General features: G+C 39.2%; 2 protein-coding genes across 3 annotated transcripts in view; one reads left to right on the top strand and one right to left on the bottom strand.

Annotated features, from left to right (window-relative positions):
• The window catches only part of chaf1a.S (chromatin assembly factor 1 subunit A S homeolog), a 46,454-nt gene extending 27,517 nt beyond the window's left edge, over positions 1-18,937 (top strand). Inside the window, 9 exon segments of the mRNA NM_001095620.1 lie at positions 249-317; positions 501-712; positions 12,805-13,027; positions 13,287-13,367; positions 13,637-13,738; positions 14,640-14,889; positions 15,153-15,622; positions 16,401-16,494; positions 18,709-18,937. Of these exon segments, the coding sequence (NP_001089089.1) occupies positions 249-317; positions 501-712; positions 12,805-13,027; positions 13,287-13,367; positions 13,637-13,738; positions 14,640-14,889; positions 15,153-15,622; positions 16,401-16,494; positions 18,709-18,782 (1,575 nt within the window). The 3' untranslated portion in view covers positions 18,783-18,937.
• A 254-nt stretch (positions 18,938-19,191) lies between these two features.
• The window catches only part of ubxn6.S (UBX domain protein 6 S homeolog), a 28,036-nt gene continuing 20,499 nt past the window's right edge, over positions 19,192-26,728 (bottom strand). For both annotated transcript variants that reach the window (XM_018243532.2, XM_018243533.2), the window contains 3 exons: positions 20,599-20,729; positions 19,759-19,904; positions 19,192-19,651 (listed from right to left, as the gene is read on the bottom strand). In XM_018243532.2, the coding sequence (XP_018099021.1) occupies positions 19,523-19,651; positions 19,759-19,904; positions 20,599-20,729 (406 nt within the window). In that variant the 3' untranslated portion in view covers positions 19,192-19,522. The remainder of the gene's footprint in view (positions 19,652-19,758; positions 19,905-20,598; positions 20,730-26,728) is intronic.

Raw genomic sequence — 26,728 nt, 5'->3', positions numbered from 1 at the left:
TAATCCAATTGTGTGGCCCTGGGACAAGCGATCGTATTAAAGCCTGATATTGTTTATTGTAGGTGGGCATATAGGGGAAACATGCTTGTTTGGTGACTTCGCCAAACAAGTGGATCTTCTAGTATTTGGCCGCCTTTATTTTACATTTTTGTTTGTTAAACCATTACTAACTTGCACATTTTGTACTTGATATAACATGATGTAAAGCATCAATTAGAAAGTTAAATAACATCCTACTTTTTTTCTAGCGCATAAAGGCTGAGAAAGCGGAGATCACTAGATTTTTACAGAAACCAAAAACACCACAGGCTCCTAAGGTAACTTTTTTTTAATAGACTGAGGGGAAAAAAAGTTCTTAAATTTTGACTTTTTTGGGTTTTAAACGCTTTAAAAAATAAAATTTAAATAAAGTTTTACATTTTAGTATTTCATATTAATGCTTGTATTCTTTTTTTGCCCACTTACATGAAATGCATTTTTTTTCTTTTACCCCATTTCAGACATTTGCTAGGTCCTGTGGGAAATTTGCCCCTTTTGAGATTAAAAAGGGGATGGCATTAGCACCTCTGTGTCGTATTGATTTTGAACAAGAAGCATCTGAAGAGCTGGATATATTCCTCCAGGAGCAAACTTCAGAGTCTTCCTTCCTTGATGAAATTAAGAAGAGAAGACCACGCAAGATGGGTCAGACTACAGTGCCAACCATTAACAGGTATGAGTAAGTTAGGTTAATATATTCTCCTTTAACTTAAAAACTAATATAGCTAGAAATGCAATATTTTGTATAGTAAGCTTAAAGCACCAGCCTAAAGGTTCAGCAACTCTATAATAGTAATCATCCAGGCCTTCAAAGTTGTCTCAGCCTGATATCTTGGATTGTTAGGTGTTGGTGACACTGCATATACTCAGTGGGCTCTGGGCAACTGTAAGATTAGGGGTCGTTGCAAATCAAACACCAAGTGAAATTTGCCAATAATATAAGCCGATGCTACTGGGCTAATTATTAAATTGTTTTCAGTGCTGCCATCAGCCTTCTATTTAAAGAAGGTATATTGTGAAATGGTCCCTAAGCTCAGGTAACTGACAGCAGCACAGAACATTTGATGTGACAGAAAAGAAGATGGAAGGCTACTTGGGGCATTTTCAAGGGCACTGATCTTCACTGTGGGTGCCTTGGGTTGGTACAGAACCCCAAGCCATGTTTGTCATTTTTTTTAAACTTTAGTTTCCCTTTAAGGGTTTGCTCGACTTTAAATGAACTTTCTCCATTGTCTGCTTGGGGGACACAGGGACCTTGGGGTATAGCTGGTGCAGCTGTGAGGAGGACACAACGATATAACAAATAGAACTAGCTCCTCCATCGCTGTCTATGCCCCCCAGCAGGCAAAGCCCAGTTCAGTTTTTTTTTTTTTTTGTGTCCTCAGGAGGAAGGACGTACTTCTGTTTAAGTGCTTTACAGTCAGTATCTTTCTGACACCAGGAGATGTTCATAACCCCCTACACTGAGTAGGAGGTTGCTATTGTCATCTCCCACCCTGGGCTTCTGGGGTCAGTTGTGTGACTTACGAGGACCAACCAGCCTCTTAACGTCTCCATTCCATTCACAGGAGGAAACCTGGCTGACCTTACAGCATTGAGGGAGCGGCGTCTTGCACTAGGTGAGTGTCTGTCTCCCTCTAGAACTCGACTGCCCCCCCCCCCCCCAGGGCTGTCCCTCTGCTGTATGCGTAGTCAGGGACTTAGGCAGGGGAACGGGAAACTTGCTCTACAGGGGCTGAGCGCCAGTGCCTAGTCACAGCACCACACTTCATTAGGTGCGGTTGCCAGGGCAAAGAGTCGGGACTTTCTTCCTCACTATGACAGACTGGAGGAGCAGCGGGAACACTTCCTGCTTGGTGTATTCAACGGGCGTTGTATCTTTCTTGCGCACTGCCCAGCACCACACTGTCTACTGGAAGCGCATCAGTGAATGAGACGCGCACACCCAGCACCCGATAGACCGTGGAATTGGCGCCAAAAAGCAGTGCTACATGAATGGAGCTCGGCTGCGGTCTCGCCCATCTAGCTCATACAGCTAGTTTATATACCCGCTCCTCCAGCTACCTCCACCCTCTGTTCAGACGAGCTCATGCAGGGTTAACTATCTGGAGAGCAAAGCTATATTTCCACAGGCCTCATTGACCCAAAGGACAAACATGTCTGAAACTCCCAGCGATGGCCCCTTCGCCAAGGTAACATCTTCAACATCCATAACGTATTTGGCGTGTGCAAATGCCGCAAATGCTTGCCCAATGGGCACAAAGACCCCATTTGTACTGGTTGTAAGCCAATGGCTATGGCTTTGGAGCTCCCAAGACCTGCTCCTCCTCAGGTGTCGCGGTCCTTTCAGGTCAGTATAGTGTCAACATCCACTGATACAGTACCCGCAGATGCACAAGTCGTTCTGAGTGGGCATCTCTACTAGCAACAGGGATTCCTAAATTGGCACAATCACTGGATAAGCTCCTATCCAGACTAGATAACCCAAAGGGCAAAACATGTGAAAGGAGGGCCCCATCCCCATCTGAAGTTGAAAGTGACGGACACCTCAGAAATCAGTCACCCAATTCCCTTGGCGAGGAGGAGGAAGAGGAACCCATTTCACATTCCTCAGAGGCAATAGACTCACTGATTCTATCTATCATAGACACCATACGGCATCATCCAGCTCTTTTCAAGAGCCATAGCAAAGCATCTCCAGTATTTCCTTCTCTCACACAGCTTGACATCATTATTCAACAGGAATGGTTAGTTTTTGAAACTTTATCTGTTCTTGTCTGAGACTACAGTAAAGTGGTCCACCCCACTCTCAGTGGATGCACCAGTGTCCCACCTATCTAAGAACACAGCCCTGCCAGTTCCAGACGCCTCATCTTTTAAGGACCCCATGGATAATAAACTGTTTACTTCCCTCCATTTTCTCAGCCTCTGGCCACGGCATGGGTTAGCAGAGCGATACAATCCTGGTCAGAGTCGCTACTCAACACAATCCAGGCTGGCACACCACGCACAGTGGGCATCACAAATTAAAGACACAAACGACATCTGCGAAGCATTGCTGGATGCCGCCCAAGTGATAAGCTGTACATCGGCACTAGTGGTGGCTGCTCGCTGTTCACTGTGGCTCAAACGTTGGTCTGCAGATTTTTCTTCCAAGAAATCCTTGACATCTATTCCCTTCAAGGGAAGTCTGGGCCCTGACATTGATGAACTTCTCAGTCAAGCTACAGGAGGTCAAAGCACCTTGCTTCCACAACCAAAGACCCTTCCTTTCGCAGAGGAAAGTTGTTTTTTTTTGTTTTTTTTTCGGGACCACAAAACAAAAACACCAAAGTTTTCCCCCACGGCATTCAACATCGGGAAGAGGCCTATGGGGAGGAAAAGCCAGGGTTTCCTGGCAAGGTCGCAAACCCTTCTCCAAGACCACAGACAAACCCACATCAGCATGATGGTCTACCCATACCCACGGGCCCATAAGGGAAGATTAGGCCACTTTACAAACTCCTGGATAACACTCGCTCAAGATGCCTGGGTTCACGAAGTCGTGTCACTTGGCTACCACCTGGAATTTGCGTCCATCCCTCCTCGATGCTTCTTCATGTCCAGGTTCCCACAGTAATCAACCAAATGCATAACATTTCAGAGTGTAATCTACGCCAAGCAGAAGTGATTGCCCCAGTCCCAGCTGGGGAACACTTCAGGGGCTACTATTCAAACCTGTTCCCAAAAAGAACGGATCGCTAAGACCGGTCCTAGACCTAAAAGAACTGACCAAGTTCATCCGGCCACTCAAGTTCAAAATGGAGTCACTTCACTTAGTTATCGCAGCAATGTCTCCGGGTGAATTCCTGGTGTACCTTGACATAAAGGACGCCAGTCTGCACGTTCCCATTTTCCTTCCAGATCAGAAATTTTTAAATTTGCCTTACAAAACTATTACTACCAATTCTGCCTCACTTCAGTGCCCTGTGTGTTCACAAAAATTATGGCAGCAGCCACAGAAGTAATTCGCAACTGGGGCATCTCTATTACCCTGTACCTGGACGACCTTTTGATCAAGGCCGCAGAGGCCCAACAGGCTCTGCGTCTCACAATGTCCATCCTACAAGACCTGGGATGGTGTCTCAACGGGAACAAGTCTTGCTTGATTCGAAATCAATCGACAATTTTATTCAGGATGCACTTCAACACAGAAGGTATCGCTGCCTCACAAGAATATACTCCCATCTACAATCCTTAATCAAGTCTCTGCTGAAGAAGCCAGAGCACACAGCCAAGTTTTATATGAAGGTCCTGGGAGTCATGGCATCCACTATAAAAGCAGTTCCCTTTGCTCAGTACCAACTCAGGGAATTACAATGGAACATACTATGTGCCTGGAAACGAAAGCCACTGCTTCCGACAATTCGAAGAACAACACTTTTCCTCTTCTATCCACTCATTTGCAACACCTTTTGCAGCTTCTGATACGCGCTTCAGTAGGAAGGTTCTTCAAGCTGCGGTGGTCACATCCACGAAGGCCTATCCTTCCCACCCACTGCAGGGGACAGCTTTGGTACGTTCCCACGGTCCCTCTTTCCCCCAAGCAGACAAAGGAGAAAAGGAGATTTAGTGTACTCCCCGTTAAATCTTTCTCTTCAGTCGCTTGGGGGACACTGGACTTCCCTTCCCGGAGAGGGGTCATCACTTCAATCAAACGTGGTTAATGTAATCTAATCAACATAGTTATTAAGTTAGTTATATTTAAATTTTCTGACTTCTTTGGTATAAACTGAACTGGCCTCTGGGGGTTATAGTCAGGGAGGGAGGAGCTAGTTCTATTTGTTATATTTTTGTGTCCTCCTAGTTGCACCAGCTATACCCCAAGGTCCCTATGTCCCCGTCCCCCCAAGTGAATTTAATGGTGAGTACACTAAATCTCCTTTTTAGTATGATGTAGACCGTTATTTACTGAGACAATTTGCAATTGGTTTTCACTTTTTATTTGTGGTTTTTGATTTAGCTTTTTATTCAGCTGCTCTCCAGTTTGCAATTGCAGTAATTTGATTGCTAAGTTCTAAATTATCCTAGCACATGTATTGATTTTAATAAGAGACTAAAATGAATAGGAGAGGGTCTGCATAGTAAGATGAGTAATAAAAAGTAGCAATGACATTTGTAGCCTTATAGAGCATTTTTTTAGAAGGTGTCATTAACCGCCATTTGAAAGCTGGACAGTCAGAAGAAGTAAACTGTATTTATTATTTAAATAATAAATACAGTACCAATTAAAATAGTAGTTTAGAATTAGCCATCCTATAGCATTCTAAAAGTGTACTGCCCCTTGAAGCATAATGAAGATCTAATACTCCTATTCCTTATTTTGTGGTTACAGAGTTGCACACTGCCAATTAATGTCCACTGCGAATGGGGAAACAGATTTCCTTTCATAATAAAAGAATATCACCCCAAAATATTAACCCTTTCGCTGCCAGCCAATTTGGCCTAGTTGAAACTTCTATTGCCAGACCGTTTTTGAACATTTTTTGCTCTTTCACTTTAGGGGACTTGCCTGGGGGGGTCTTTTAGTTTACCCATGAAAACAAGGTATCGTTTTTCTCAGGACAACCTAAGCTTTCAAAATATGCTAGTATTTTGTTGTCATTCCACTCCAGTAAAAAGATATGGGGTTCTAAATGTATAAAAAAAAAAAAAAAAAACAGTTTCACATGATAAAAACACATATATCAGAAGCATAATTTATTTTATGCATGAGAACATGGCAGATTTGGAAAGTTCTGTGTCTCCTGAACGCGCCAATACCAAATATATATAGTTTTATGGAGATTTCTTACTTCTATAGATCAAAAACTTCGAAGCAGTAAACTACCAAATTTCCAAAGCACTGCTCTACAAAACTGCATACATCTGATTTCAAGACCAAACATTCCACTAACAGTAGGTTTACCCTAAAAAACTACCCCTTATTAGAAAGAACAGATTCTAACGAGTTCAAAATGGGTAAATATATATTTGTACTCCAAACTACCAAGTTGCAATTCTTTCCTAAAGTTAGCAGTTTTTATAAAAATGTGTTACATTTTTGAAAAATTACCTCAAAGTGTCCAGTCTACAGCATCGTATCTACCACATATCATTATATACCAAGATACAACACCCTAAATATGAAAGCCCAGGGTTCGCTGAACAGTTTGATGCCCAATATGCATAGGTACACCTAAGTATGTGGCGTATAGGGGCCCCAAAACGAAGACACCCCATATGAGTTATCAGTTCTGGAATTCCAAATACTGCAAAATCAGCACATTTACAGCATTTCTCAAGGGGCAAAAGTACAAAAATGCATGTTCACCCCAGAAAACCATATATTTTTGGAAAGTACACATTCTGACGAATCTAATATGGGTATGCATGTCTTTCTACTCCAAAGTACCAAGCCATAAAGCGCTCCTACATTTGCCAATTTTTATGACATTACCGAAAATCATCTCAATATTGCAACTCTGAAGCATCGTATCTCCCACATATCATTATATACCAAGATAAAACACACTAAATATGAAAGCCCAGGGTTCGCTGAACAGTTTGATGCCCAATATGCATAGGTACACCTAAGTATGTGGCGTATAGGGGCCCCAGAACGAAGACACCCCATATGAGTTATCAGTTCTGGAATTCCAAATACTGCAAAATCAGCACATTTACAGCATTTCTCAAGGGGCAAAAATACAAAAATGCATGTTCACCCCAGAAAACCATATATTTTTGGAAAGTACACATTCTGACGAATCTAATATGGGTATGCATGTCTTTCTACTCCAAAGTACCAAGCCGTAAAGCGCTCCTACATTTGCCAATTTTTATGACATTACCGAAAATCATCTCAATATTGCAACTCTGAAGCATCGTATCTCCCACATATCATTATATACCAAGATAAAACACACTAAATATGAAAGCCCAGGGTTCGCTGAACAGTTTGATGCCCAATATGCATAGGTACACATAAGTATGTGGCGTATCGGGGCCCCAAAACGAAGACACCCCATATGAGTTATCAGTTCTGGAATTCCAAATACTGCAAAATCAGCACATTTACAGCATTTCTCAAGGGGCAAAAATGCATGTTCACCCCAGAAAACCATATATTTTTGGAAAGTACACATTCTGACGAATCTAATATGGGTATGCATGTCTTTCTACTCCAAAGTACCAAGCCGTAAAGCGCTCCTACATTTGCCAATTTTTATGACATTACCAAAAATCATCTCAATATTGCAACTCTGAAGCATCGTATCTCCCACATATCATTATATACCAATATAAAACACACTAAATATGAAAGCCAGGGTCCGCTGAATAGTTTGATGCCCAATATGCATAAGTACACCTAAGTATGTAGCGTATAGGGGTCCCAGAACGAAGACAGTTCTGTAATTCCAAATACTGCAAAATCAGCACATTTACAGCATTTTATGAGGGGCAAAAGTACAAAAATGCATGTTCACCCCAGAAAACCATATACTTTTGGAAAGTACACATTCTGACGAATCTAAAATGGGTATGCATGTCTTTCTACTCCAAATTACCAAGCAGCAAAGCTTTCCTACATTTCTCAGTTTTTATGACATATACAAAAATCCCCTCAATACTCCAACTCTAAAGCATTGTATCTCCTACATATCATTATATACCAAGATAAAACTCCCTAAACTTGAAAGTCTGGGTCTGCTGAACAGTATGATACCCAATATGCATAGGTACACCTAAGTATGTGGCATATAGGGGCCCCAGAAAGAAGACACCCCGTACGAGTTCTGTAATTCCAGATACTGCAAAATCAGCACATATACAGGATTTTGTGACAGGCAAAGGTACAAAAAATTACGTTCACCCCAGAAAACCATATATTTTTGGAAAGTACACATTCTACCGAATAAAAATTTGCTAAAACTGTCTTTCTACTCCAAACGTACATACTGCAAAGCAATGCTAAATGCAGTGGTTTTTATGATATTTCTGAAAATCGCCTAAAAATATTGCAGTTGGTCGCACTTATCTCACCCAATTTCTTACATACAAATGGAAAACACCCTAAATATTGATGTCAAGGGTCTACTGAACAGTATGATGCCCAATATGCATAGATATACCAAAGCAGGTGGGCACGTGCGGACCCCAAATGAAAACAGTGCATAAGAATTTTCTCGGCTGTCAATTCGCCTTCTGTGAACATAGCACACTGACTGCATATAATGTGCCGTAAGACCCCCTAACAGTACAAAGACCCCCCAAAACCATATATTTTTGGAAAGTACACATTCTGCCGAATAAAAATTAGCTAAAACTGTCTTTCTACTCCAAACGTACATACTGCAAAGCAACGCTAAAGGCAACAGTTTTTATATTTCTGAAAATCGCCTAAAAATATTGCAGTTGGTCGCACTTATCTCACCCAATTTCTTACATACAAATGGAAAACACCCTAAATATTGATGTCAAGGGTCTACTGAACAGTATGATGCCCAATATGCATAGATATACCAAAGCAGGTGGGCACGTGCGGACCCCAAATGAAAACAGTGCATAAGAATTTTCTCGGCTGTCAATTCGCCTTCTGTGAACATAGCACACTGACTGCATATAATGTGCCGTAAGACCCCCTAACAGTACAAAGACCCCCCAAAACCATATATTTTTGGAAAGTACACATTGTGCCGAATAAAAATTAGCTAAAACTGTCTTTCTACTCCAAACGTACATACTGCAAAGCAACGCTAAAGGCAGCAGTTTTTATGATATTTCTGAAAATCGCCTAAAAATATTGCAGTTGGTCGCATTTATCTCACCCAATTTCTTACATACAATTAGAAAACACCATAAATATTGACGCCAAGGGTCTACTGAACAGTATGATGCCCAATATGCATAGATATACCAAAGCAGGTGGGCACGTGCGGACCCCAAATGAAAACAGTGCATAAGAATTTTCTCGGCTGTCAATTCGCCTTCTGTGAACATAGCACACTGACTGCATATAATGTGCCGTAAGACCCCCTAACAGTACAAAGACCCCCCAAAACCATATATTTTTGGAAAGTACACATTCTGCCGAATAAAAATTTGCTAAAACTGTCTTTCTACTCCAAACGTACATACTGCAAAGCAACGCTAAAGGCAGCAGTTTTTATGATATTTCTGAAAATCGCCTAAAAATATTGCAGTTGGTCGCATTTATCTCACCCAATTTCTTACATACAATTAGAAAACACCATAAATATTGACGCCAAGGGTCTACTGAACAGTTTGATGCCCATTATGCATAGATATACCAAAGCAGGTGGGCACGTGCGGACCCCAAATGAAAATAGTGCATAAGAATTTTCTCGGCTGTCAATTCACCTTCTGTGAACATAGCATACTGACTGCATATAATGTGCCGTAAGACCCCCTAACAGTACAAAGACCCCCCAAAACCATATATTTTTGGAAAGTACACATTCTGACGAACACAGAATTGCTAAAAATGTGTTTCTACCCCAAATGATCAAAGTGTAAGCGATGCTAAAAAATGACACAAGGAAAAACAATGCAAGCATAAAACTGCAATTATATATCACAAAAAATCAAATACAATTAGGAAAATCAACGAAATAACAAAATGACAGCGTGGTTAGTGGTCAGAATGCTTGATCCAGTAGTCATGCTATGAAATCTAACGTTTTTTGGGGAAATAACAAGAGGGAAACTTGAAAATGAAGAGCTAAAAAAAAAAAAAAAGTACAAAAAACCCCTATAAGTGTGTGTTTGTGTATGCATGGATTTACAGCTCTAAAAAGTGTATACATTTGTGCATATGTGTATGTGAGTGTGTAAATAAGTGCCAAAGTGTGAAAAATCAAAAAAATCAGAAAAGTCAGAAAAAAAAAAAAAAAAAACTACTTTTACTAATATGTGCATTGTGTACATATAAATGCTTGTAAATGTACTAAATAAGTAAAAAAAAGGGGGCACTTACCGAATCTAGATGAAGGGGGTCCTTTTCAGAGCTGTAGGGTCCAGGATCGATGAGTCAGAGCAGCAGGAAGTGCGTGGGCGGCGCTGGAACACGTGAGGTCCGGGTCCTGCGACAAGGAAGCTGTTGCTGCGTCTGTGTCGCTCCTGGAGAAGGGTGTCGGCGAGGATCGGCGATCTGCTGCAGGTAAGCTCGTTGCCTAGGGGGTTGTGGCGCTGATCGCTCCTCTCTGCACGCTGTTTTTGCTGCGCGTGCAGAGGGAGCGCTGACTTAGTAAAGAACGTAGCTCCTACGTTCTTGGCACTTAAAGCCTTTTTTAAAAGAACGTAGGAGCTACGTTCTTGGCACTTAAAGGGTTAAATATGTAAAATGTTTGTGTTTTTTTTTTTTTGTGGAAAATTTATTTCTTTTAGGTAATCGGCTCTCCTCCAGCCAAGTCTTCATATGCAGTAATTAAATTGCATACATAGTTATGACAATATGACCCCACATTTTTTTTGTGTGATAATTAAAAGCATATATCAACAAGTGAATAAAATCATAAAGGTACATAAAAAAGCAATTGAGAAGTACAGAAATAATATAATAAAGATAAAAATTAAATTAAGTCAGTGCGTAGTTTGATCACAGCGACATTATCATTCCTATGGCACTTGTGAACATATGCATGTATTGAGATCAAGTTTGTCCTCCAAGAGGGCTGATCACTAGTGCATAGGCATAAATTTAAGTAAATATATGTAAGATAGGAAGGGAGGGAACCAACCAATGTAGGGCTATGACCCAATGTGTATCTGCAAGTATTTGGGATACAAGTTGCAAACAGGATGTAGTAAGCAGAGATATCTGGTGATTTGATTAACATAATAAAGGGCCTTACAAGATCGCCTTCTGCGGATTTGCCGTGAGTGCTTTCATGTGTGTGTGTCTATCTATCTATCTATCTACCAATTATTCTGAGACCAGCACTCCCTGTTATAAAAGCCAATTTCTTTATTATTACATTGTGTCTGTGCCCGACGTTTCTGTCCCGATTGGGACCTTTTTCAAGGAAAATACAAACACCAAAAAAACTCACAATAAATAACATAGTGCTTAATTCTAAACCAATCAGTGCTCTCTGGTGATTAACACTTCAATATAAATCATGTGTTCAATTTAATTTCTCCTGACCAATAGCAGGCAATTATTTGTAGTAAAACATGGCCATAACAGATTTGCCATTCATATATCAAACATTTGTACATCTGTGTTTAAAATTTTCAATAAAAATATAAATACATGGATAAATGTTAAATATTAAATACTTTTTTGATGAAATTGTGTCCGTGTCGTGATTAAAAGGTATAAACTCGTAATACATTAAAACATCCACAAGATGTAACCAGTGTTTTGTTTTTTTTTTCAAAAAGGTTCAAGTTAGTGTCCATAACATCCAATTGTGACCAATCCTAAAAAAATAGATACAAAATCGCAAAGTTCAAATTATACACTGTAACAGCTACTGAGAAACAAGATTCGATTGTTTGCTAACTTATATATATATCCCTCTCTTATTTTTTCAGTTTAAAAAGCAACTTAAGTTTACTTGCCCATTCATACCATAAGGGATCATACAATTTAACTCGTAAATCCAGAACGCTTCTCTTTTTAACAGCAACTTTTCCATGTTGCCTCCCCTCGTATGTGCTCTGACTTGTTCAATAGGGATACACCTAAACGAAGAGGCATCGTGTTTGGCCTCAGCCCAATGTTTAGCGACCGGCTGCTGGGCTATGTCTTGCTTCCCCTCGCTTTTGTTTCTATTTTTGGCTCTGTTTGGGTCTAATACTGCCCTTATACTCGACCTGTGCATAGCTATTCTTTCCTTCAATGGTCTAATTGTTTTGCCACAATAAAGCAACCCACATGGGCACTTTATTATGTACACCACCATCCTCTGTCTCACTGCATATTTTTTACCCGTGTACGGGTGTGTGAAGTGAATTCCTAAAATAAGGGTACCACACGTCACACAACCCTTACATTTGTGGACTCCCGGCCGTGTAATAGGGCCCAACCTATCCTGTCTCTTGTCATATTTGTCCCTAGGATCCGAGGGACTCAATTGCTCTTTTAAATTCCTTGAGCGTGAGTAGCTAAATTTGGGTTTCTTGCCTATTTTCCCTATCAGTTGTTCATCCGTGTACACTACGTCCCAATGCTTAAGCACAATCTGTTTCACCTTAGCACTCTTTAAACTGTATTGACTAGTGTAATAAATCTCTCCTGATCGGCGTCTGTCTGAACGATTTGTCTCCGAGGTGTCTGGGATGATGACTGCCATAGTGCAATATGGTATTCCTGTCAGTGGATTTGGTGAATATACATGTCTGTAACCTGCCATCACTTTTGTAAATTGTCACATCAAGGAAATTCTCTGTCTTTGCTGAAATTCATTTTTAATTTTCAATTGTTCCACAAACTCAATTAATTCATCAATGGGTCCCAACCATAAAAAGAAAATATCTATAAATATATCTATCAATCATATTAGGTGTACACTATCTCTTTAAATACATGCTCTTTTAGTCTGTTTTGCAGCATTCATATGGAGCAATTTATACTGATGCCTAGTTTATTTTTTTAGAATTATAAATGCTCAGTAGAATACAAGTCCCACTATTAGGTTGGTGTATTGTCCCTTTAGGTGCATTGGTTTATTTTTATTTATAAAAACATTTTATTTATTTTTGTGGTGGTATTTCTAGCGTTGAGGTGGATGATGTACAGGTACTGGGAGAGACGGATCCTGTACTAGGTTCGAACATGGTGCTTGAAGAGCACATAAAAGACATCGGTGTGCCAGAACGCAAAAAGTTTGGGAGAATGAAATTGCTGCAGTTTTGTGAGAATCACCGGCCTGCCTACTGGGGCACAAGCAATAAAAGAAGCAGGGTAATCAACCCACGTAAGCCATGGGCTCAGGACACAGTAAGTACACTAAAGTCTAAACAAAATGATAGTAACAGAAGAATTGGCTCACTTCATTTTTTTTTTATCCTGTTGCGTTTCATTAAATATAGTTGTAGCACATAAGCCATATGTTATGTCATGGGTAATATTATATTGATTCTGCCTCTGTGTTTGGTTTACACATTGCAAACAGTGAAATCCAAATACTTAAGGTAGGCTGCTTTAAATCTATTATGGACTGTCTTTAGAAAAAAATAAAATTTTTTGATCTTAAAAGGACATGCTCGACTATGAAGTGGACAGTGATGAAGAGTGGGAAGAGGAAGAGCCAGGGGAGTCTCTGTCACACAGTGAGGGGGTAAGAGGAAGCATGTTAATTATTATGATCCATGTAGCAGGGGCCCTTTCAAACCGTATTCTCCTTGAATGGTCCAGTATTTGGTAATGTGTGTGTTTTTAAAGTTATTTTTTTTTTCTTTCTCTCTTTTGGAAATGTTAACATATAACACTTTACACAGTGACCATAGATCTGAATAGAAAACCATGCTCATAAATGTGTCTCTTTCAATATCCTGTTTTCAATTAAGCAGCTGTTTATTCATTGTCTTCTATATTTCGTTTGTGTAGGAGAATGAGGACGATGATCCCAAAGAAGAAGAAGACGAAGATGATGATGGTTTCTTTGTTCCTCATGGGTACTTATCTAATGATGAAGGGGTATCTGATGAGGTAATGATTTGTGACTGATTTCAGATAAAATATTAGTTAACTAGAAGCCTTTTTGATGTTGTACTTAAGAGAAAATGTGAAAAAAAAAGTTTAATATATACTTAACATAGAATAGTTTTGTTGCATCTGCAATATATCTTGCTATTCATGGTATGCTGTTGAGATATATAAAATACACACACATATGTGTCTACAACATGGCTCCTGCCTGCTTGCTATAATTATGAATTCCCAGACCAAAGGAAACTGTATTTAAATTTATATAGTGTAATTAAAGTTTATTTTGCTCGACTAACATGGATGTGTAGTAATTTTTTCGGATGACAGGGTCCCCTTTAATGCAATTAACCTTTTCATTAGCATATCAAAGGACCATTGTTCACAAATGGTGAACTCTTTAATTAGACGGGATGTTGTGACACAATTTTCTGTGTTAAATGGGATCAGTGGGTTAAATGTGTTAAGATATTCTGTGTTGAACAATATTGTATTAAAAATGTAGGCTTCTATCTTAGGAGAGCAGAAAGATACTGTAACTATAATGTAAGACGTAACACAAGGATGAAATTAAAAATATAAAGATCGAAATGAGGGGGGAAACCCTTATAGATGCACACCTATTAAATGTATGCTTATGAATTGTAGTAAGAACACGTAAACAGAACTGCAAACAAATGCACAGTAACATCTGTTATCTGTATAAAGTTTTATGTATTCCTTCCTACCCATGTGTTGTAATTATATATAAAAAAAAAATTAATGTGACGTATGTGCATGAAAAATTTCTAATAAGACTTGAATAAAAGTCCAGTGACTTTCTCATTAGAACTACCATCACACAAAAGTTAATGTATTTTTATTCTGGTTGTATTTAGACTTTTGTGTGTTCTCTCTCTCTCAGGAATGTACAGACCCAGAGAACCAAAAAGTTAGACAAAAGCTAAAGGCAAAAGAGTGGGATGACTTGCAATCAAACAGCAAGAAGATCCGTGTACTGCAGCCTGTAGTGATTGGTTGTGTGTGGTGCGACAGTAAAGCTTCAGAGATCAGACTGCTGCAAAAGTTTTCTGCCTGTATTCTGGAGTCACCTGCAGTTGAGGAAGAGCTTACACAAGATATCAGTTCTGCCCAAAAAATTAAGGACAGGCAAAGTATGATGTACACTTGATTTTGATTTTCCAATATAGATTATAAAACTGTACTGTTTAGGACCTGTGGAAGGTTTTTTTTTTTTTGGTTTTTTTTTTTATATAAACATCCTCCAGGGGTACCAGACTAGTTTTATTTGATATTAATCTATACTACAGTTGTCTGTAGGGACTGATAATGCCATTTGTTTGAAAATTATAGAAGTGCATGAAAGAATCTGCCTTTACTTGGCCTGACTTACACTTAAATGCCGTTGTCTCTTCAGTACTCTCCAAACTCGTACCTCTACTTCATGGGAATGTCAATGGAAGTAAGATAATAATACAAGAATTTCAGGAGTGCTGTCGCCGGGGTTTATTCTTGGAGGATAATGCAAGTCATGCTACAGACATTGAGTCCACCAGCCCCAACTCCACACCACAAACGCCTAGCAATATTATAGTCCCTTCTAAAGCTCGCTTGAAACGATTAATCTCCGAAAACTCTGTGTATGAAAAGCGCCCAGAGCACCGTATGTGTTGGTATGTGCATTCTGATGTCTTAAAGGGCCTTCAACAAGACAATCTTCCTGTACCTTGCCAGTGGACTTACATCACTCAAGTTAACTCTGTATCCAAGGAAAATAATGGTGCAAATGGAGGATCATTACAATCCCTGCCTTTGTCTGGCAAGAGGAAGTCTGCAGGGAGCATGCCTATCACAAAGTTTATGAAAAGAGCAAGGGACCTTGAAACGGTGAGATGACCAGATAAAATACAATGTCATGTTATCAAGTTAACATCTTTGTAATTCACAATTTATGTTGAGGAGCATACATGTAGCCCTTGTGCTATACTCGGTATCACAATTACTGTACCCATGGCCATCTTTTGTATGGAGATGGGACTCTGAAGGCATCTGCTTCTCTCAGTCTGAAAAAGAATATGCAGGCTGAGAGTAGCAGTCGCTCAGTCTGCCCTTGGGTTTATGGAAAGAGCACACTTTGCATTTTAATGTCTTCTCTCTGCCTGTGGATTTTAATTAGGGGAAGAGAAATGGATTTGCTGTAATCCGTTGCTTCCTGTAGTTGAATTGACAGCCACAATTTAGGCCTGAGAGCGGCTTTTTGGAAATCGCCCGGAAAAAAGGAAGCATTTTCGGGCCAACTACTCTTGTGTATTGATTTGTGATGTTTTGATAATTTGACTATCCCTAAATTTAACCTCCCAACTGAAGCCCAGACCACACTGAGCATGTGCGTAGTCTTGGTCTTGCAAAGATGTTTGACATAGCCCTCAGGCCAACTTTGAAAACATGAATCATTTGTTTCTGGTGTTCATATTTGTACAAAATGCAGCATTTCTAGCATTATTCTATTTTAGACTTTAGTTCCCCTTTAAACCCAATAATTGAGATGCTACTTTGGGTGTGAACATAGATAAAATTAATAAAAAAAAGTGTGCTTTTATGAATATGAAATTCTTGTATCCCTAGCTTTGTTCCATATATCTCTTAACTGTTTTCTGACATTTAGGCTGTAAATACAGATATGGATGGCTTCCAGGCTGACACTGAAGAAGAAGAGGATGATGATGACTGTATGATTATAGAGGACCAACAAGCTAAAGGTATTTTTTAAAATTAAATATATGGTTTGTGTTCATAGATGTATGATAAATACCCCCCCCCCCAGGTCGAAATAAATTGCCAGGAAGATCCAGTCAGGGTGGCTATACATGTACGATTTTAATTGAACCAATTAAGCACAGAGCTCATCTCCTTAGGACAGTGCTAAATTATTTTGTTTAAAGACAAAGGCCACTTAATCTGTGCTCGTAGGCACTATGTTATACCATGTAGAGCTGCTTCTGCTGGAGGAGGGGGAGTATTTGAAGAGTGATTCAGGCAGTCATGCACTCATGTCTAATATTGTTTGGCCAAAATAGCTGGCAGATTCCTTTCTTTGTATAGGCTTATTGTAGGTCCCAAATTTATTTTGCCCTACACAACCATGATTTGTAAAAGATCTCTCTGTGCTGAGTGGCCGTTTGGTCAGGCATGTTAGTCTTTTGAACTTACACATGTGTGTGATGTAAGATGGGGTTCTCTATCACCTGATTACATTACGTGCATAATGAATGAGCTGGGACACATATTACTTGGATGCTTTGAGTCCCAGCATAGCCCCTTGAACTTGGAGCTCCATCCCGGTGTGGACCTCATATTGCTCGCTAGCTGTGACCAGCTTTGCACACTTTTTGGAAGTTGCCCCATCTTCAAAGCTGATCTTCCCTGTTCATTTTAGTCAGGTGGCAGTTGTACATAGAGATGGAGTAAGATCAGGTCTTTCACTGGGCCATTATAGGACATAATCTTTGTCCTTGAGCTATTAGCTATTAGAACTGGATTAAGAAATTCTGACATTAATGGGCCAAAATCATTTCTGAACAGTATGCAAACAGAAGCTCACTCTTCATTTTGCACTGCCAGGCAATTTAACAGTTTTTGCTCTCACAGCATGCAGGTCAGATTCAAAAACAAATGGTTATGACCCATATGCCCCCCCCCCCAGTTACTGAATGGTAACCAATAATAGAGTTGCAAAGCAGGAAGTAGTGATCTGGTTTTTAGATTAGACATCAGCTACTCCAGTAAACATTTTTTACCCGGTTTTTATTTTTTCACTGAACAATTCCTTTAAAAATCAGTGTGCCAGTATATTGAAAACCGTTTGGTTTGGAATTAACACTGCCTGGAATTAGACAACTTCTCTACAAAAAATTCTACAGATCCTTCTTAATTAAGGAAACCCCCAACACTGCCATTTAGTGTGTAACTTCTAAAAACAAGTCGCTTGCCCTTCTGTGTGGCAAGTAAGCTAAAGTACAGAGAGCAGTGGCACTCTTGATACAGCACATTCAGACAGCCTAGTTGTCCCCTACACAGAAATGTACAATGGAGAACTATAAGGTTGGCAAAAGTCAGATGTAGGTACTTCAAGTAACACAGAAGCAGACCTATTAGCGAAAAATGATTGTGACCTTTTAACATACATTAGTATTTTGAAGAGCAGTTTAGTGTCTGTATTACTTGAAGAACGTGAACAGACATAGGAAGGAGTGTGTTAGTGGGGGAAAATGATTTGTTCAGTCGCAGTTACCTTTGGGTGCGTGAGGTGTATTTTCATTATTACACACTCTTGTGAATACCTGAACCATTTTGTATTGGATCTTTCTGCCAGAATGCTGCCGTTCAAGAAATATTTGATCACAAGACTTCTCAGGGGCACTACTGTGTTCTTTTATGACTGTCCTAGTGTTTTTGTTTTTTTTAATATCAGTTGCCCACTAAAACATGGGTTGGATATGCCTAAGGGCTCTTACTCACTGGTGTTTTGACCTGCGCTCCCCTGCGTTCCGTTTTTTGGCGTTCAGCCGCAGGGGAGCGCAGGAATAGACGCAAGTCATTATTTCAAATGGGGCTGTACTCACTCAGGCGCGTGTAGGCGCCGAACGCAGGAAAAATGCAGCATGTTGCGTCTGAACCTGCGTTCGGCGCCTACATGCGCCTGAGTGAGTACAGCCCCATTTGAAATAATGACTTGCGTCTATTCCTGCGCTCCCCTGCGGCTGAACGCCAAAAAACGGAACGCAGGGGAGCGCAGGTCAAAACGCCAGTGAGTAAGAGCCCTAACACTGCATGGAATGTTTGGAAAGTACTGTTCAAATTTGTACTTTATGTACACAGTCTAGTTCTGATATTGCACCCTTTAATCAGTGCCTGTGGATGATTAAAACGTTTAGCTAGGATATCGTTTTTATACAAATTTTTTCTCTCTTCAGATGCAGAGGACTCCACCATTGAATGCAAGATAAACCTGAATGATTCTGCTATCCTTGCCTCCTGTCAAAACTAAAATAAAAATTATGCAATGCATGTATATGTATGTAGATTTTTTTTATATATAAAAAATTTTTAAAAACTTGTGGCAGTTTGAAATCATAAATTAGACTTGTGTACAGATTGCACTTTCATCCGCAAAATTATTAAAAAAGACTCCTTTAACCCAAACTGTAAGAAGACTGCCAATTAGTCTCTAATAAAGCATAATTCAAATGAATACAAATAGTACGTGATTCTGTAGCTAAGTGTAAGACTTTAGGCATGATATTGCAAAGTACTTAAGACCAGGGAGCAAGAACAAAATCTGGACCCTGCAAAACTGAGTGGATATGAATCTCCATGTTGTGCTGTATAAATAACTTTAAAGACTTTATCCTCATTCTCCTCACCCCTCCCCTAAACCTATGACAAAAAGACACTTGTATGCAAATTACTTTTATTCAAAACAAACCATCTTGATCATTAATAGAGTTCAGTGGAGAAATACATGTGTTACAAAATACATTGCCTAATTACAACTAAACCATTTCGTGCATTATTGGTCGGTCTGAAAAGCTGCTTTGGTACAGATCCTGGTAATTACTTTAACTGCCTTCACATGAAGCTGAATCTGTAGCCTGTGTGCAATTTGGCTAAATGATGCCTACCTGCATCTGAAAGGCAACATGCCTTGACGACTGATCACTCCAGGCAAGCACTATTTCCTTTGCAAACAAAAAATCCTTGTTGGACATCAGGTGTGACAGATATTTATTATGTGAGTTGCTCTACTTTTAAGAGAAGCTCTGGCTTTATTACACTAACTGAATTCTGCCCTCCCCCAGCCTCCACATCAGCCAAGACGGCTGCATCCCAGCGAAAGGTCAGTAGTGCAGAAGGAACCTGTAGAAGAGAAGTTTTTTCTGTAGTTAACAAAGGGGAGAGAGATGTATAGTGTAGCTGAACCAATTTTAAATGTAGTGATAGTCTGTTCTCAGAAGAGCACTTACCAGCCCACACTCTATCAATGTACTCTGCTCATCCTCTACTTTGTGACCCCCTGGAGCTAGAAGTTCATAAGGAAGCCAGTCATTTTGTAGCTGCTCACGAACAAAATCAAACAAATCAGACACCCGTTCCCGTGCATAGAAAATGCCTGCAAAATAGAAGTCTGTTTAGAGTCTTCTCTGAATAGAAGCCTGTTGTCTGCATTATGCCCTCCAATGTCCACTTTCTGCACGTGGCCATCACAAGCTTCTTAAAGTGGACCTGTCACCCAAAAATATATATTATATAATATTCCAAATCCTATTGCATTTGTCAAGCAAAATACATTTAATTACACTATATACATTATTTGAATCTTGTTTCCTTCGGTTTGAAAAATCCTAATTATAGCAAGCAGGCAGGCGCCATTTTGTGTACACTTATTAAAGCAAGCTTTGCATCATCTCACAATCTTGTTTGTGCACCAGAATGGGGGATCTGATATCCATACCCATTCACTGGTTACACAATTAAATGGTAAAAAAGGAGGGTGAATGTGTGGAGAACAGTGACATCTAGTAAGTGCTGAATGGAAAGTGAAAGTAATTGGCTGCCCCGCCTCTATGCCTAAGGCATAGAGAAGGGGCAGACAATATTTGATTGACGGCTGAGATTTTTAAATGTTTACAAAAGCTATTAATGCTTTTATAAAAAAAATGTTTAATTTGAAGGACTTATTATACAGCTTTTCATGTCTGGGTGCCGGTTCGCTTTAGCACATGTATTATGAGACCTGCAAACATGGTTCATATTTGAGAGGTGGTGCACAACATGGAAGATATTGCAGCACTAAGAATTCTTACCTTGCATGATGTATCCATCTGGCAATCTGATTCTCAGTACAGAGTAATTGTATTTCTTCATTTCTCTCTGTTCTTCCCGCTCTCGCATAGCTTTAGTTCTGAGCATTGCATTCCTATCCAACTTTTCTGTCCTAAAAGGCGAAAAGCAGTAATGTTGAATCTATATGTTCCAGGTCAGTGCTGTGCAACTGGATATTTATGTTCCTAGACTAATGCTGGGTCAAAACACTATATCCAAATAAAGTCCACTGTGTGTCTCACTTTGTACTATGCAACTTGCAACCTATTCTCTGCCACATACAATGCTGTTTTAACACCTCTCCCTGGATGGATTAACAATACCTCATAGCTCCAATCGTGCTCATACAATCAATACCATACCTCCATGAGGTCTCTGACCCTATGGTGGTTTTACTAAACAGTTTAGGTAGATTGGAGAAAAAAATCCAGGGTATATAACCACAAATATTTTTGTACAGGTCATTCTGAATTGAGAAAGCCAGTTTGATAAGTGAAATGTTTTCAAGGAAAAAGAAAAAAAAAACATTAAGTCTAGTTGATTTGACTTATTTCTATAGTTATACCATTACCTGGATGAATGACAACCTTCATGGACATATTGCAACTCATTATGGGGAGAAAACCCTAAAACCTGTGTGAGAATGAGAAAACGGACTATAGAAACCACCTGTACTTCACCCTCAAATGCTGACCGCATGAGCTCATACCATGCAGCATACGTCTGGATTCCACTGTGAAGGGCCAAGCAGATTTTTACATCACTTCCTGCTCGCTCATAGCTCTGGGCTCAGTTTACAGCAGGGAGGGAGGAGCAAACTGAGCATGCTCAAGGCCATGCCCTTGATACAGAAGCTCATTTGTACACAATAGAAGGGAAGAAATGTGGTGTTTCTTTTGATTGAGGACTCAGAGCATCATTATTTTGAGGGGTTACTGGTGTATTTATAGAGACCTTTCTAATAAAGCTTACTTAATTTTAGCCTTTCCTTCTGCTTTAAAGGACACGTCAACCCAAACATTTTTTGCCTAATAGAAAACACAATTATAAACAACTTTCCAATATGAATTTATTAAATATTAGTGCTTTAAAAGTTATTTGTTAATGTAATGGCTATTTAAAACAGAATTTGCGTAATTCGTGGTAGTTACTTTTTAAACAGTGTTGCAAAAGCCAGTCTCCTTCAGCAAGACAGGTCTTGGCTTGTGTTACATGGTTTCAGAAGTCAGAGCCACCAGGCAGCGACTAGAAATGGACATGCAAGCACTGCTTTCAATAGCAATACGAATGACTTAAAAACCACTAAAGTGTAATGAATGTATATTGCAAAGTTGCTTAGAAATGTTTTCTGTTATTAGGCAAAAAAATAAAAGTATATTTATTAAGCAGCATTTTAAAGACTTCCCATTTTTGTTCTGTGTTTAACCCTGTGAAAAGCATTTCCCAATTAATATGTTGCAGAGATGCCCTTATACTGTCAAAGTTTGCACGTCTGAAATTTAGTCTTTTAGTTACTCCCGTATAGAATTGCCTCTGCAACAAAATCTCAAAGGAGACCATGTTATGATCACTATTCCCTAAATGATCACCCACACAAATGCTAGAGATGAGTTCAGTATTATTAGTTATTACAAGATCCTAAAGAGTTATTCCTAGCAGGTTCTTGAAGCAGCTGGAATAAAAAGTTGTCATTCAGCATATTTACAAACCTACTAGCTATTGCTGTCTTGGCAACCCCATTATCCCAGTCAATTGCTGGATAATTAAAGTCACATATAGTAATAACCTGACCTAGTTGTGAAGCTGCTTCTATTTGTAACAGTAGCTGGGCTTCATACTCATCACTTATACATGGTATTTTATAGCATACACCAATGATACTTCTCTTTGTAACCTTTTGCCCAGTCAAAATCTCTACCCAGAGGGATTCCACACCCTTACCAGTGCCAACAATGGTTATTTCTTTAGTGATTGGCTTTAATTCAGGCTTTACATACAATGCATGTCATGTCTGGTGGTTTTCTATTACACCTGCTAGGAAATTATCTGCCATATAAAAATGGAATTTCTACCAAGAGCAGTGATTGAACAGGTTAGTGATGTCTGACTGCTATCATTCTGAACACAACTTTATAATGGTTGCTAAGAATTATAATTTTTATTATGCAGAATTCCCCTTTCATACTACTGACCATCTACACCATTCCGAACCATCTTGAATGACTCTATATATTCTATTAAGCAAGCACTACCTTCTACTGCTAAATGTTTGTGAAGATTCTCATTCATCCAGGTCATGGTATATCTGTAGAAATAAGTCAAATCAATTGGACTTAAGGTGTTTTTTTTCCTTGAAGACGTTTCACCAGTCATCCAACTGGCTTTCTCAATTCAGAATAACTTCAAAATAGGATCTTATTTCGAGAATATATCCTCTGGAATGTTGCTCCAATCAGCATAATATGTTTATCATAATCTGTAAGGATGTCATGAAGTTAGGTGCTGATTGTATTAGCATGATTATATTTTATCTTGATTTTAGTATTCTTGTGACTGTTAGTTGTCATTGTGTGTGGTCTTTATAAGACATTACATGGAGATTATTATTATTTCTATCCTTATATTGCAGACAATTATACAGAACTTAACATTGAACTCATTGTTCACATCAGTCCCTACCCCACTGGAGCCTACAATATCAGGTCCCCAACACATTTCCTAATCACACAATACACTAGGGGTGATTTCATTAGAAGCCAAATTATGTCTGTTTATTTTATTTTTTGGATTGTGGGTGGAGGAAATCACGCAGGAAGAAAAATACAAATTCCTTGCACACCATGACCATGTCAGCCTTAGTCACAGGACCCAAATGCTGAAAGGCAGGAGTGCTATTAACTGATCCAGTATGCCACTCATGATGTTTTATTTTGAATAGCTTTTTAAAGGATGATGCAATAAAAGACACTGTGTGGTCTTTTACTTACCTTTAGTACTCACCAAGCTGTGGGTCTCTGCGCTAAGAACTGGCTGAAAAATCCAGTGCTTTGTGCAGAGCAGCATCAGGAAGCACAGTTTAGCCCAGACAGGGCCATGATGTGCCTCTCCCTTCCTTGACAACAAATAAATGGCACATTAGGGGGCAGGTTAGACGGTAGCTCCATGCCACCTCCCACGCACCTCTCTTGGATCCTAGAATATACTGAACTTACTGTACCAGTTTAAAAGTTCACCATCTCTATAACAGTAGAGTTTTAGGCATTCAAAGTTGTGCACATTTCGGTGTGTTCTAAGCAACTTCTGAGAAGCTAAGCTTAAGCATTATCAGAAAATCATCAAACTGGAAATGAGGTTTGCCTTGGGCTGGAAAACAACCATAAAACATGTCAAGGGATGTCAATCTTCTGGTGAATATCAATATGATCATATAAAAATAATCCAGTACAAGGTAAACCGTTGTGTTGGTGTACCCATAACTTGCATGTCTTAATGATGCTTAAGTTGGGGGGGGTGGAGTAAAAGCTGTGTACTTCTTGCCCCTAATGAATACGGTGCTGTTGAATACAGGTAGTACTGTATCCTTGTGGGAATATTTAAATACAGCGCAAAGGCAGTGTGAAAAATGCAAATAATTGGCTGATTGTACTTTGCACACTGACTTTCTTGCTATAAATAAAACCCCTTTCCTATCTACCACTTAGCTGTCCAGTTACCAGTTTGTCAATATCTCCTGCGAAGATGACACATCCTAGTAAAATTAAATTCGATTTCAAAATCCATTTTTGTGTTCAAATAAGAATTAAGTACAAATTGTTAAGGCAGTAAATTGCAAGCTGCACAGGCTACAGTGTGTAGATTAATTAGCATGAGCACTTTACAGTTATTCAGCGATTTAGCAGCTCTAGCCATTTTAAGGCGAACTAAACCCCCCTACAGCTAAAAGCCCCAATTCACCTTCTCCACTGGCCCCTTCCCTGCTTCCTCCTAACACTGTTCTACATCCAGCAACTCTGACCTAAATATGCAGAGTAGCACAGCGGAGCTCAGGGGTGCCTTGTTTGGTTGCTTCAGGATTTACGTGGCGTGAGCGCTGACACTTCAGCTTTTGGCGCATGTGCAGTTGGAGACACAAAGCTTTGTACATTATAGAAAAGAAAAAAAAGAGAATCCCAAATATACCATAGCAACCAAACATGGTGCCCCTGAGCTCCACTGTGCTACTCTGTACATTTAGGTCAGTATTATGAGATGGGGTCTGTTAAAGATTAAAGTATTGAATGTTGTAGAGAATACCTAACCAAACATTATTTCCCGATGCATTAAGTTAATTTTGTATGTGATTGTGTGATTGTCTTGATTGATCTTAAAAAGTAACTATTTCCATTTTGGTTTCGACTATTTAGTTTCAGGTACAAAGTACAAGTATGGGGGTAAATATGGCACCCGCATATGCAAATATCTTTATGCATCATTTTGAACATAAACATATCTTAAACAATCCAAAATGTGAGCAATACATAACTGTATGGTACCGTTATGTAAATGTTATGTTTATGGTATGGACTGGCTCTTCTGAGCTGTGTTCTGAATTTTGTGACTATCTTAATAGCGTCCACAATACTATACAACTTATAATGAATATTGGTCCACATACTGTAAATTACTTGGATGTATAGGTTACTTATACTGATGGCTGTTTTACCACAGATTTGTACAATAAACCTACAGATAAAAATAATTTGTTACATAAAGTTAGTTTTCACCCTGCCGGAGTCACCAAAGGACTTCCTAAAAGCCAGTTATACAGACAAGGAGGACCATTTCATTTCAAATAGTGAGGAATAAACAAAATGTAACATGTAACTACTTATGGCCCACACTTTAATTTTATCAAAAGGGTCATTTTGAAACATTGGTCTATGCTACAGAATGATAAGACCTGTTGCAAATTATTTTTTTTCTGCTATAAAAAGTTGGAGGGGTTTGTAAACATGCAATTAAAGGGATACTGTCATGGGAAAACGTTTTTTTTTCTAAATGCATCAGTTAATAGTGCTGTTCCAGCAGAATTCTGCACATAAATCCAATTCTCAAAAGAGCAAACAGATTTTTTTAAAATTCAATTTTGAAATCTGACATGGGGCTAGACATATTGTCAGTTTCCCAGCTGCCCCAGTCATGTGACTTGTGCCTGCACTTTAGGATGGAACTACTTTCTGGCAGGCTGTTATTTATCCTACTTAATGTAACTGAATCAGTCTCAGTGGGACTTGGCTTTTACTATTGAGTGTTGTTCTTAGATCTACCCGGGAGCTATTATCTTGTGTTAGGGAGCGGTTATCTGGTTACCTTCCCATTGTTCTGTTGTTAGGCTGCTGGGGGGAAAGGGAGGTGGGGTGATCACTCCAACTTGCAGTAAAGAGTGACTTAAGTTTATCAAAGCACAGGTCACATGACTGCGGGCAGCTGGGAAACTGACAATATGTCTAGCCCCATGTAAGATTTCAAAATTAAATATACAAAAAATCTGTTTGCTCTTTTGAAACATGGATTTCAGTGCAGAATTCTGCTGGAGCAGCACTATTAACTGATGCATGTTTTCCCATGACAGTATCCCTTTAAGGGTTACAATATTCATACTACTATCTTTATTATATATACTAAACGTATCTGTGATTTCCGTGGCTACACAATTAATAAGAAGAGAAAGATATTTTAAAACTACAAGTCTGTTGGGACAGAAACTGCATTTAATGAATATAAATACTATAATAAATGTTGTAAAACAGCAATCTAGAAGGCAAATAAAGGAAATGGAGACTGCATTGTGGCTGAGGCTAAAACTAACCCCAAAAACTTTTTCAAGTATATTAATAGTAAAAACATGCAGGTTGAGAGTGTTGCTCCTTTAAATAATGGTACCAATATGGTTGTAACAGATACAGAAAAGGCAAATGTGCTAAATCAGTTATTTTCTTCAGTGTATACAATAGAGGAGTCTGAGTTCCCAGGCTTACTTCATAGCTGCACTGATGGCTCAACTCAATCTAGTCAGTGTCTGACTCGGGATATGATTCATAAAGCTTTAATATAAATATATGTAAAAAAGGT

Source organism: Xenopus laevis, chromosome 1S (genome assembly GCF_017654675.1).
Source record: "Xenopus laevis strain J_2021 chromosome 1S, Xenopus_laevis_v10.1, whole genome shotgun sequence".
NCBI classification, from domain to species: domain Eukaryota; kingdom Metazoa; phylum Chordata; class Amphibia; order Anura; family Pipidae; genus Xenopus; species Xenopus laevis.
Note: the sequence above shows the minus strand (reverse complement) of the source record. Positions and strands in the feature narration are given on the sequence as shown.